Source organism: Lithobates pipiens, unplaced genomic scaffold, assembly GCF_037356315.1.
Source record: "Lithobates pipiens isolate NorthernLeopardFrog02 unplaced genomic scaffold, aLitPip1_a1.2 Scaffold_10, whole genome shotgun sequence".
NCBI classification, from domain to species: domain Eukaryota; kingdom Metazoa; phylum Chordata; class Amphibia; order Anura; family Ranidae; genus Lithobates; species Lithobates pipiens.
In genome coordinates this window covers 34244842-34258689 of record NW_027507686.1, presented here as the reverse complement: position 1 = coordinate 34258689, position 13848 = coordinate 34244842, and the positions used below count along the sequence as shown (strand labels likewise).

Sequence of the window (13848 nt, the reverse complement as noted above, 5' to 3'; positions counted from 1 at the left end):
ATGGGCACTGATAGGCGGCATTGTATTGTATTATACTATACTGATGGATACCAATCAGTGCCAAACAATAATGCATGCCAATCAGTGATGCTCATTGTGGGCACTGATTGGCATCCGTTGTGGGCACTAATTGGCATCCATTGTGGGCATTGACTGGCATCCCTGGTGGTCTAGGGTGGCATACCTGGTGCTGGGCATCTCTGGTGGTCTGGTAGCGTCCCTGGGGGTCTAGTGTGGGCATCTTCGGGGGGGCTGCACTGATAATCAATCAGCACAGACCCCCCCTGTCAGAGGAGCAGCAGATTGGCTCTCCTCTACTCGCGTCTTACAGACGCGAGTGAGGAAAAGCCGATCGCTGGCTCTTCCTATTTTCACTGTGATCAGCCGTGATTGGACACGGCTGATCACGTGGTAATGAGTCTGCATCCTAGACTCTTTACCGAGATCGTAGTTGCGGGGTGTTAGACTGACACCCTGCAACAATGATCGCCGTGATACGCGCCCCCGGGGGGGCGCAGCGGCTCAAAATCCTGATCACGTCATATGACGTCCGGTCAGGATTTTGAAACCACTTTGCCGCCGTGTTTCTGCTGTAGGGCGGGCAGCAAGTGGTTAACAACCAATGACTCATTCAGCTGTCAGTGGAGTTTCCTTGTTGACAGCTGACGTGTTAAAGCGGTTGTAAACTGAGGAGGTTTTTTATTTTATCTTTCTGTGTGCAGCAGCCCCCCTAATACTTACCTGAGCCCATCTCGATCCAGCGATGTTGAGTGTCGGATGTCCGGGCCTCTCTCTCCAAATTGGCTGAGACGGCAGCATGGTGCCATTGGCTCCCGTTGCCGTCTATCAAAGTCAGTGAGCCAATGAGGAAAGAGAGGGGATGGGGCCGAACCGGGGCTCTGTATAGACATACAAAGCAACAGCTCAGCTCGGGTGCCCCTATAGCAAGCTGCGTGCTGTGGGGGCACTCGGCAGGAGGGGGGGGACTCACATTACATCCTGTGTGAGGCACAGTGACAGCTGATGCAGCGGGGGGGGGGGGGGGGAAATCACATTACACCCTGCGCGTTGCACAGTGACAGCTGAAGGGGGGTCACTCACATTACATCCTGTGTGAGGCACAGTGACAGCTGGGGCAAGAAGGAAGCCATTACATCCTGTGCAAAGTACGGTGACAAATTGAGGCCAGCAGAGAATCCACATTACATCATGTGAGAAGCATGGAGACACCAGCAAGGAACTCACACTCCTGTATGAGGCACAGTGACAGCCGAGGCCAGCAAGGAACCCATATTACAACCTCTGCAAGGCACAGTGACAGCTGGGGCAAGAATGGGGCACATTACAATCTGTGTGACACAGTGACAGCGGAGGCCAGTAGGAAACTTACATTGCACCCTGGATGAGACACAGTGACAAGAGGCCAGCAGGGAATATAACATTACATTATGTGTATCACAAATGGGACTCTCTCCCCAGCTCCCCATAGTTCCATAGTTCATAGTTCTAGTCTTTTATTTTCTGTGTGAGCTTCTTCTAGGATTATGAGGGTTATGGAAGCTGAATTTTACCCATTTTTGTAGCAAATAAGACTGTGCAGAGATTTTTCCCTATGAGATAAAATAAGGTGATCAGGTTAAGGGGTCCACTAGGACCCGTGGCTTGGACACTTACAATGGTCTGTGTGTACTCCTGCAGCTTCTTCTCATCGAATGGCCGATTTGCTTTCTTCAGGAGGTCGCAGAGGAACCCCTACAACAGAGAACAGAGATGGGGATGACCAAGATACACAGCACAGGATCGTTCTTTATCTAGTGTGGAACAGATGACACGGTCAATGCTGTATATACAGGGATATGCAATTAGCGGACCTCCAGCTGTTGCAAAACTACAAGTCCCATCACGCCTCTGCCTCTGAGTGTCATACTTGTGGCTGTCAGAGTCTTGCTATGCCTCATGGGACTTGTAGTTCTGCAACAGCTGGAGGTCTGCTAATTGCATATCCCTACTGTATAAGATGGAGGCTTTCCTGCCAGGTCACACAAAGCTAACAGAGATCAATCAATGTGCAAGGCCAAGGTAGGCCCCAACCACGATAGAAGACTCACCACAGAAATCTCAAGATAGTTTTTCTTTCTTTTTTTTTTTTTTATGATGAAAACATACAGCCATCGCTTTCTACAGTCTGAAGAACCACTTCTACTCTCTCAGGCTCCATAATATGTAGTCTAGTTAGAAAACATTTCACACTACATTCATGGAGGATTTACACATTTTTCTAATTACATTTAAATGCAGAGATGGGTGAATCCTGAGTGAATGTTGTGTAGATTTTGTGTAAAAGCATTTGTAAATAGACCCCTAAAGCTTACCATGCAAGTCACAATCTGATTGTGCAATCCCTGTTGGATCTGCCAACAAATATGTAGTCCAAGGTTTGTTAGATTTGTTAGTTTAGGTACGTGCTCCTAATACATAGTATTGGTAGATCTAAAGTTGATTACAGAGATTGTATGGTCAAATTGTACCATGTATGATAACTGGGAGAGTTTACTGGGCGACTATAAAGGTGCCAAAGAGTCTTATGCCGTGTATACACGAGCGTTTTTTCCGTCGGAATAAACTCTGAAGGTTTCTCCAACGGAATTCCGCTCTAGCTGTCTTGTAAACACACTGGCACACCAAAGTCTGACCATCAAGAACACGGTGATGTACAACACGTACAACGGGACTAGAAAAAGGAAGTTCAATAGCCAATAGCTTCCATCTCGTACTTGCTTCAGAGCATGCGTCGTTTTTGGCATGTCGGAACAGCATGCAGACAAGCAGTTTTCCTGATAGCAATTGGTTCCCTCAGAAAAATTTAGAACATGTTCTCTTTATAGGTCCGTCAGAATTTTTGACGTAAGAAGTCCGATGGGGCATACACACACAATCGGAATATATGATGAAAAGCTCCCGTCTGACTTTCTACGGAAATTCCGCTCGTGTGTACACAGCATAAGAGGGCCTTTGGATGAGTGGGCACGTGAACGGACTGGCCGCAGGCTATCCCCTATACCAGTGGTCTCCAAACTTTCTAAAGAAAGGGCCAGTTTATGGTCCTTCAGACTTTAGGGGGGCTGGACTGTGCCCAGTTGGGGTAAATAATTCCTGATCGTTGGTATTAGAGGGAGAAATAGTTGGTGTAGTTGGGAGGAATAGTGCCCCATTTTTGTCGTCAGTGGAAAGAATTATGCCCCATCATTGGTGTTAGTGGAAGGAATAGTTCCCCATTGTTGGTTTCAGTGGCAGGAATAATACCTCAAGGGCCACATAAATACAAGAAAAGGGCAGCATTCGGATCCAGGGCTGCAGTTTGGAGACCACTGCCCTATACCAAGGGCTTCATAAACATGTATACTCAGCTCAGCAAGGGATACATGCAGAGGAGAAATAAGTCAACTGTCAATACCTGTTCTCTCTGGTAAGACTATAAATGAATAGCATCTGACCCAGCCGATGCTTCATTCTGCCCAGTGGGGATCTGCTAAACCCATATACCTAATATCAGTAATGGAGGGATAGGCAGACACAAAGGCCCAAATAGCAGAAATGATCCACTTCCCTTTATTAAGTGAAATCTACGTTCAATCACATAACTGGAGGGATCGTCAGTTGGAGATCGGTAGGTCCCTAACACTGATCACCCACCCCACACAGAAAAGAACCTGAAAGAAAAGAATAGGCACCAGGCCCCAGTGTTACTGAACTCCTAGCATGTTGAGCCACCTACCTTCAGCTCATTGGCCTCTATGTAGCCACTTCTGTCTGTGTCATATTTTCTCCATGCCTACAAAAGTAGAAGGGTAATGAAATCACCAGGGGGGCTGAGGTAAGTGTCTGCAGGTATGTATGAGTGGGTGCAACACTCACCTCCATGAACTCTAAGCTGGAACCGGCATGCTGACGGAAGCAGAGAAGAAAATTTTCCTCAGTCGGGAGAATCTGAGCCAACTGTAAAGTGAAGAGAAAAGAGGGGGATCATCCACCAATACCGTCACCTGCACACACTCTTTGATCACCTGTTCTCGGTTCCTGCACACACCTCATATTTCAACTGTACTCAGTCCCTGCACACACTTCATATCTAAACCTGTACTCAGTTCCCACACAAACCTCATATATCACCTGGATGCGATTCCTGCAACTACCTCCCCTGTACCTGGTTCCTGCACACACCTCATAGCCCACCTGTACTCAGTTCCTGCACACACCTCATAGCCCACCTGTACTCAGTTCCTGCACACACCTCATAGCCCACCTGTACTCAGTTCCTGCACACACCTCATATCCCACCTGTACTCAGTGCCTGTACACCTCATATCCCACATGTACTCAGTTCCTACACACACCTCATATCCCACATGTACTCAGTTCCTACACACACCTCATATCCCACATGTACTCAGTTCCTGCACAAACCTCATAGCCCACCTGTACTCAGTTCCTGCACACACCTCATATCCCACCTGTACTCAGTTCCTGCACACACCTCATATCCCACATGTACTCAGTTCCTACACACACCTCATATCCCACATGTACTCAGTTCCTACACACACCTCATATCCCACATGTACTCAGTTCCTACACACACCTCATATCCCACATGTACTCAGTTCCTGCACAAACCTCATATCCCACCTGTACTCAGTTCCTGCACACACCTCATATCCCACATGTACTCAGTTCCTGCACAAACCTCATATCCCACATGTACTCAGTTCCTGCACACACCTCATATCCCACCTGTACTCAGTTCCTGCACACTCCTCATATCCCACCTGTACTCAGTTGTTGCACACACCTTTTTCTCCTGTACTGTACCGGTTCCTGAACTCATCATATCTCACCTGTACTCAAGTCCAGCACACAACTCATATCTCACCTGTACTCGATTCCTGCACACTCCCCATATCCAACATGTGCTCAGTTCCTGCACACACACACACACCTTACTTTCTCACTTGTACTGTACTCGGTTCCTGCACACTCCTCATATCTCACCTGTACTCAGCTCCTGCACAGAACTCATATCTTACCTGTACTCAGTTCCTGCACAGAACTCATATCTTGCCTGCATTCAATTCCTGCGCATGCCTTATATCTCACCTGCAGTCGGTTCCTGCATACACCTCATATCTCACCTGTACTCAGTTCTTGCACACAGCTTAAGATCTTACCTGTACTCAATTCCTGTACACACTTCATATCTCACATGTATTCCATTCCTGTATACACCTCATAGCTCACCTGTAATCAGTTCCTGCACAAACCTCATAGCTCACCTGTAATCAGTTCCTGCACAAACCTCATAGCTCATTTGTACTCAGTTCCTACACACAGCTCCCATCTCACCTGTACTCAGTTCCTATACACAGCTCCCATCTCACCTGTACTCAGTTCCTATACACAGCTCCCATCTCACCTGTACTCAGTTCCTGCACACACCTCATACTGTATCTCACCTATACTCCGTTCCTGCATGCACGTCATATCTCACCTGTACTTACTTCCTGCGCGCACTCACCTCTGCCATCTCTATGCGCCCATCTGCATTTTTGTCATACTTTTGCATAAATTCTTTCAACTTCTCTCCAATATTAATGGTGGCTCCTTCCTAATAGATGGTTAAAAAGAAAAGATGAGTGGGTAAGTCTTTATAAGAGCAGATTCTGCAGAATGGGACTAGAGTGGCCCTTAAAGGGAATGTTCACATTTGTTAAGATTTATATTCCTCACCTGGTGAAATAATACAGTGCAAAGATTTTAACACACTTTACTGAGGATTCTAACCTTCTGCTTTGCTGTAGGTATTGATGTTTGCCTTGGTAACACCGTTATTAAAAAGAGAATTAAGTGGGAGGGTGTGCATTCATTATCACACCCTAATCAGTCTCAATGTTGTAATTAGAATAGCTGCTCCCAGTATTAGTATTTTGTATTGATTGGACCCTGGGCATGGGGGGGGTTCTTGCCCCCCCCCCCCACCCCCATGCAATTTCACTCTTCACCTGCTCTGAGACATATAATAAATAGCAGCTAGACTCAAAAACAGTTTACTGAATCAGATCAGACAGTGATTGCTATTGGTTGCCAGAGGTTACAGTGTATCATTACCACTCACTGACTGGCTGCTAGAGGTTATAGCACACATTATGGCTCACTTATTGTGTGCTAGAGGTCTGCTTGTTGATTGGTTGCTAGAGATTACTGTACATCAATACTGCTCATTGATTGGTTGCTAGAAGTTATTAGACATCCTTACCACTCACTAATTGGTTGCTAGAGGTTGCTGCAAATTATTGCTGCTCACTGACTGGTTGCTAAAGGTTATAGCACATTATCTCCCCACTGCCTGCACACCATAGCTGGGGAGGTGAGGGAACCCATCAATAAACAGAAAACTCCTGGGATCAGTGGCAATGCTGGGGGAGGGGGTGTGTGGTCAGTGGCAATGCTGTAGGATTGTCGGGATCAGTGGCAGTAGTGGGGGATTAGTTAGGAGGCAGTACGCTGTGGCAAATTCTAATTCATGTAGAGCAAGACAGAAATCTTTGGCAAGTATATAGTGGAGGATTCTAAATTGACCACAAATGTAGTGGGGAATTTAATGACCACCAATGTGAGGGGGGATTTGCACTGACCACTAATGTGAGGGGAAATTTGCACCGATCACCATGTAACGGGAGATTTTATGCCACCCACCAATATAAAGAGGGATTTCTACACTGACACCAATGTAATAGGAGCATTTACACCAACCACCAGTGTAAGGATGACCTCCATGTAAGGTGACACGTCTACACTGACCACCAATGTTAGGGGGGATTTGCAATGACCACCAATTAAAGGGGGATTTACACTGAACACCAGTGCAATGGCAATTCTGCACTTACCACCAATGTGAAGGGAAATGTACACTGATCACCAATGTAATGAAGAATTTACACAGACAACCAATGTAATGGGGGATTTTACATCAACAACCAATAAAGGGGGATTTCTACACTGGCCACCAACGTAAGGGGGATTTACACTTACCACCAATTTTAAGGGGGTTTCTACATGGACCACCAATGTAAGGGATGATTCAAAACTGACCACAAATGCAAGTTTGGATTTTTTTACTGATTACCAATATAAAGAGGAGATTCTACTGGCCACCAATGTAATGGGGATTTACACTGACCACTAATCTAATGGGGATTTACACTGACCACTAATCTAATGGGGATTTACACTGACCACTAATGTAATAGGAGCATTCACAGTAACCACCAATGTAAGGAGGGATTTACACTGACCACCAATGTAAGGGGGACATTCACACTGGTCACTAGTGTGAATGAAAGGATTGCACACCAAGCCCCAATGTAATGAGAAGATTTACACTGACCACCAATGTAACTGAGACATTTAGCCTGTGTTCACATTTGTGTGTGTCGGGAACGCATGCAAAAATCGCTTTCCTGACACCACAGACGTGCTGTCCATTAGCAGATAAACAGCAGTGCCATTAATTGTTAATGATAACCTCATGCATCTGCTGAGATGTGCATATTCACATGTACCAAAATTCACGGTGATGTGGCACCATGTTATTTTAAAAGAGGGTTCCAACTCCAATTTGCTTACCTTTGCAGAACAGGCTGATGTTTGGCTTAATGACCACAGTTGTAGGCAGGACTTTCAAGCATGCCCCTTTACCTTCCCAATGGTCAGCATTCAGCAGAAGCGATGTGAATATGATGACCTCAGGGAAGTAGGATATACATATAAATGCTGCCTCTATTTACATATCAATGCAGCTGGTCCACAACAAATTATATATTCACGCTGCCTCCATTTACATATCAATAAAGGTTATTTACATATAAACACAGGGTCTGCAGGCAAGTCATCTGTACACGGCAACAGGGCAGAGCTGGGCAGCATTAGTAACAGAGCTTCACAACCTGAGATATCAGGACACAGCACGGGACTAGAACTTAAAGGGACAAGAGGATTTAAACTGGGATAGTTGGCAAGTATGAGGCAGTGGCTTTGGGCCCCATAACAATGATGGGACCCAGGGCAGCTGCCCTTTTTGCCCTGCCTTTAAAATGGCCCTGGCTGCTCCCCTTACATTTATTTATGAGTGCAAGACACTTAGAGAAGAAGTGCAGTCATCACCTGTAGTGATTTTCGGAAAGGTAGAACCACCACCCATATTGATGTATGGAGAGGTAAAGCCGTCACTCTTAGCGGTGTATGGAAAGGTGGAATGGCCACTCCCAGGGATCATGTCAGGTTTTACAGTGCCTTGAAAAAGTATTCATACCCCTTGAAATTTTCCGCATTTTGTCATGTTACAACCAAAAACGTAAATTTATTTTATCGGGATTTTTTGTGATAGACCAACACAAAGTGGCACATAATTGTGAAGTGGAAGGAAAATTATAAATGGTCTTCAAATTTTAGAAATAAATATGTGAAAAGTGCATTTGTATTCAGCCCCCCTGAGTCAATACTTTGTAGAACCACCTCTCGCTGCAAGTACAGCTGCAAGTCTTTTGGGGATGTCTCTACCAGCTTTGCACATCTAGAGAGGGACATTTTTGCCCATTCCTCTTTGCAAAATAGCTCAAGCTCTGTCAGATTGGAAGGAGAGCGTCTGTGAACAGTAATTTCCAAGTCTTGCCACAGATTCTCAATTGGACTTAGGTCTGGACTTTGACTGGGCCATTTTAACACATGAATATGCTTTGATGTAAACCATTCCATTGTAGCTCTGGCTGTATGTTTAGGGTTGTTGTCCTGCTAGAAGGTGAACCTCCCCCTCAGTCTCAAGTCTTTTGCAGACTAACAGGTTTTCTTCTAATGCCACATACACACGACCGGACTTTCCAGTAGACTAGGTCCGATGGTCTTCCAGACAGACTTTCGGCAGTGTTTCCGACAGACTTTCCCAATGAACGGACTTGGACACACACAATCACACCAAAGTCAGATGGATTTGAACGTGATGACGTACGACCGGACTAGAATAAGGAAGTTCATAGCCAGTAGCCAATAGCTGCCCTAGTGTCAGTTTTCGTCCGTTGGACTAGCATACAGACGAACAGATTTTTCGGTTTTGAAAGAAGTTTTGAAAACCATTCATCATTTTCCTTCCACTTCACAATTATGTGCCACTTTGTGTTGATTTATCACATCAAATCCCAATAGAATAAGTTTTTGGTTGTAACATGACAAAATGTGGATCATTTTAAGGGGTATGAATACTTTTTCAAGGCATTGGGGGTTATTTACGAAAGGCAAATCCACTTTGCACTACAAGTGCACTGAAAGTACACTTGGAAATGCAGTCACTGTAGATCTGAGGGGAAGATCTGAAATGAGGAGAAGCCCTACTGATTTTATTATCCAATCGTGTGCAAGCTAAAATTATGTTTTTTATTTTCCTTGCATGTCCCCCTCGGATCTACAGCTACTTTACTTCCAAGTGCACTTGCATTGCACTTGTAGCGCAAAGTGGATTTGCCTTTCTTAAATAACCCCCATTGCATCTTCCACATGAAATACACCTGCTGCTGGTTACAGTTCCCAATACACTCTGCCGACTGCCTGAACTCCCATAATATACATGTTTTCACCAGAGTGACCAGCAGAGGGCAGCATCCAACCATCTATAGCATGCTGCCATTTGAGGGATTTTTCTTCTTTTGCATCCCTAATAAAGTATAGTTTAGTGACTAGTACTGAAGCCAGAGGTTCAGCATGACATTGCGCTATTTTATGGAGAAAGGTCAGCAATGGCAGATTCTATATGTCATACAGCGCAAATCATCATTAAAGAGGACCTGTTATTTAATTGAAAGATATTCATTGTAAATTCCAACATTCTTTTTTTCTGCAGATATTTTGTTAGTGTTCCAAAAAATAAAGTCTGTTTATCCTCTAAAATAATATAATATAAATAAAATAAATAAATAATATAATATAATAATAAATTAAATCCCTCTTTCTCCTTGTCCCCTCCCCTCTTTTTTCCCCATCTTCTTCCTCTCCTACACATTCTCTTTCTTATCTCCTTTCCTCCCACCGTCTCCATTTTTGTAACCTCTTCTTCTACAATCCTCCCATCTCCTCAGCTCTCCTTCCTCTCTCATATTGTCTTCCCTTCTCCCTTCCAATCTCTTTTTTCTCCACTTCCTCTTTTTTTCTCTCTCTCTCTCTCTTTAATCATCTCCTTTCCCCTCTTCTTCCTGTCTTCTCCCCCTCCTACTTCACCACTCTTCTCTCCCTTCTCTTTAAATTGCTCCTCTCCCTTTTCTCACTCTTTGCTCCTCTTCCTCTGCATATTTCTCTACTCTCCTTATTCTTCTTTGCTTTCTTCAAGTCTCTACTCCTTCTGTGCTTCCCCTCCCCGTTCTTTTCCTTTATGTCCTCCATTCCTCTCTCTTCTTCTCCCTTTCCTTTCCCCCTCTCCAATTCTGTCCTACTCCTTCACCTCTCCTCCTCCCCGCATTTTCCCTTCTCCCCTCCCTTCAGATCTTCTCCTTTCCCTTCCTGTACTCAACCCCCCCCCCCCCCCTTTTTTTCTTGTTCTCATGTCCCTTGTTCTTCTCTCCTTTCTCCCTAATCCTCCTCTCTCACTTTTAAAATTTCTCTTCTCCTGTCCTGTTTTCAAATCTTTCCTCTCTATTTTTCTTCCATGCCTTTTCTCGGTCTGTCCTCTCCTCACTTTCCCTTTCTTCTGCTCTCTTTTTGACCTCCTCTCCCATCTATTTTCTGTCTCTTTCTTCTTGTTCTCCCCACATCCTCTCACCAGGGATGTCTAAATACATGGGCACCCCTAGGCACTGCCCATGATAATCTTGCATTACATTGTACTTGCCAACTGTCCTGGATTTTCCGGGACAGTCACACTTTTTACTAAGCTGTTCCCGGGATGGCCGTGTCCCAGGCAGCATCATTCAACATGTTTTGTGCCTTCCTGATCCCAGTGTTGTGCCCTTCTGTCCCCCCCCACCCGTACTGTGAACAGTGGCGTCACTAGGGTTGGTGTCACCCGGTGCGACCAAAAAATGGTGTCACCACCCCCAACTATAGTCCCCCCTCAGTAAAGACCCCCTCCACTAACTACAGACCCCCCTCCCACAGTATAGATCCCCCTCCCTCAGTACCCCCCCCCCCACTAAGTACAGACCACCCTCCATCAATATAGACCCCCCTCCCTCAGTATAAACCTCCCCCTCAGTACAGACACCCCTTCAGTGCAGACCCCCTCCATCAGTACAGACACCCCCACCTTGGTGCAGACCCCCCATCGGTACAGACACCCCCACCTCAGTACAGACACCCCTACCTTGATGTAGACCCCCCATCGGTACAGACACCCCCACCTCAGTGCAGACCCCCCTCTATCAGTACAGACACCCCCACCTCAGTGCAGACCCCCCTCTATCAGTACAGACACCCCCACCTCAGTGCAGACCCCCACAACATTACAGATACCCCCTCAGTGCAGACCCCCCTCAGTACAGACACCTCCCCTAAGTGCAGACCCCCCCAGCAGTACAGACAGCCCCCCTCAGTGCAGACCCCCCAGCAGTACAGACACCCCCCAGTGCAGACCACCCCTCAGTACAGACACCCCCCTTAGTGCAGACCCCCCCAGCAGTACAGACACCCCCCAGTGCAGACACCCCCCCAGGGGCAGACACCCACAGTGCAGACACCCCCCCGTGCAGACACCCCCCCCGTGCAGACACCCCCCCCCCCGTGCAGACACCCCCAGTGCAGACACCCCCTCCGTACAGACATCCAGCCCAGCACAGACACCCCCCTCAGTACAGACCCCCTCAGTACAGACACCCCCCTCAGTACAGACACCCCCGTCAGTGCAGACACCCCCCTCAGTGCAGACACCCCCCTCAGTGCAGACACCCCCCTCAGTGCAGACCCCCCAGTGCAGACACCCCCAGCAGTATAGAACCCCCTTACAGACCTCAGAACAGCAGATACACACAGCGGTGTGTGTCCCACGAGCTTGGGCTCCTCCTCCTCTGTGAATGTAAACAGAGAGGAGGGGGAGGCGGCTTTGTTCCGCTCCGTTGACACAGGGCAGCAGGTCGCGTTAGCGGTGCCGCTACCCACGGGTGTCACCCCTCTGGCGGCTGTCACCCTGGTGCGGCCCGCACCCCCCACACCCGCCTAGCAATGCCACTGACTGTGAACAATGCACCCACAGCCACCCCCCCTTCCCGGTCGGGTTATCCCCACCCCCATGGGTCAGTCGGATCTGCACACAACCACCACAGCCATCGGTGAGCCCTGCACTTACCCTCAGGCAGCGAATATTAATTTGCTATTATCACACAACTGGGTGGGCTAGGAGAGCAGTGCTCTGTGCCCCAAACCCACCCTTGTTTGAAGCATATTAGAGCCTGTGGCTCTAAACACGTGCTTCAAAAAAAAAAAACCCCATTGAAATCCATGCATCGGACTCCCCAATGTAGATTAGGGGGCCAGGCGCATGGATAGGGGGAGGCGCCCCTGCGCCCCTAATGGACAGGCCGCCCCTGGTATCCATAGACATACAGAGTGCAGCTCGGCCCCGCCCCTACCCCCTTCTCACTATTTGTTATTGTCAGCAGAGGGAGCCAATGGCTGCTGTTGCTGTACCCAAGCAAATGGAAGGGAGAGAGCCGTTGCTCTCGTTCACATTGCTGGATCGAGATCGGGCTCAGGTAAGTATAAGTGGGGCTAAGCCTTTAAAACCACTTTAATTATTCAGAATGGCCCCCCCCCCAATCTGCACACAGAGCAGTAATACATAAAAAAGTGAAGTACATTGATGAATAGTAATAATGTGACTGGTCCTCTTTAAGCAGCACTGTGCCATTCAGGACAGCTCTTACCATTCCGGCTCCTCGCCGTGCTGCCTCCAATTCCTGGAAAAAATTCTCCAGCTCTTTCCCTTCGATGAAACCATTTCCTGGGGAAAGAAAAAAAACAAAAACATTGCAATGGACAATTTACATTTTATTTATTTATTTATTTCTTAAAGTGGTTGTATACCCAATTTTTAAACTTTTACCTACAGGAAAGCCTATAATAAGGCTTACCTGTAGGTAAAAAAATATCTCCTAAACCTATACGGTTTAGGAGATATTCCCCTCGGTATGCGCCGCTGACCGCAGCGGCGCATGCGCACAAGGGGATTCTCGGCCTGAAAATCCGGCAGTGGCCGGCCGGCCGGAATGAAATCTCCCGCGCGCGGGAGTGACGATATCGCGGCTCCGACCACTCACAGCGCCGGAGCCGCGATACACGGAAGAAACGCAGAGGGAGCATGTCAGCTCCCTCGGCGTGGATCGGGCCAGATGTCGGGGCCTCGTTCTAAGGTAAGTATTTCATAATGAGCTAGTATGCGGAGCATACTAGCTCATTATGCCTTTTGCTTTGCAGGTTTAAAAAAAATAAATAAAAAATGTGCGGGTTTACTACCGCTTTAAATGCATAACCTACGCAGTCTTAACCGAAGGCCTTGATGCGCAAAACAAAAGACATTTAGGAGAGCCAACATACCAACATAACAACATATAAAATCAAAACCTGGGGGTCTGTCCATCACACCCCATTAAAATTAGGTGACTCCAAAAGCTTCTACAAACAGTCTGGTTTTCAATTGCTTTCGAAATGTCAGAAAGTAATTCTCAAGTCTCAATTTCAGAGGCAAGGAGTTCCAAAATTCAGCTCCTCGTACTTCACTTGTTCTCCCTCCGCATGTTTTCTTTTTAGATTTTGGAATCTTCA

The 13848-nt window shown here is 46.9% G+C and overlaps 1 protein-coding gene across 1 annotated transcript in view; it reads right to left on the bottom strand.

Annotated features, from left to right (window-relative positions):
* Nucleotides 1-13848, bottom strand: part of CALB2 (calbindin 2) — a 40866-nt gene that overhangs the window by 13476 nt on the left and 13542 nt on the right. Inside the window, exons 2-6 of the mRNA XM_077453633.1 lie at nucleotides 12951-13027; nucleotides 5573-5662; nucleotides 3916-3996; nucleotides 3776-3832; nucleotides 1675-1752 (exon numbers count right to left, since the gene is read on the bottom strand). Of these exons, the coding sequence (XP_077309759.1) occupies nucleotides 1675-1752; nucleotides 3776-3832; nucleotides 3916-3996; nucleotides 5573-5662; nucleotides 12951-13027 (383 nt within the window). The remainder of the gene's footprint in view (nucleotides 1-1674; nucleotides 1753-3775; nucleotides 3833-3915; nucleotides 3997-5572; nucleotides 5663-12950; nucleotides 13028-13848) is intronic.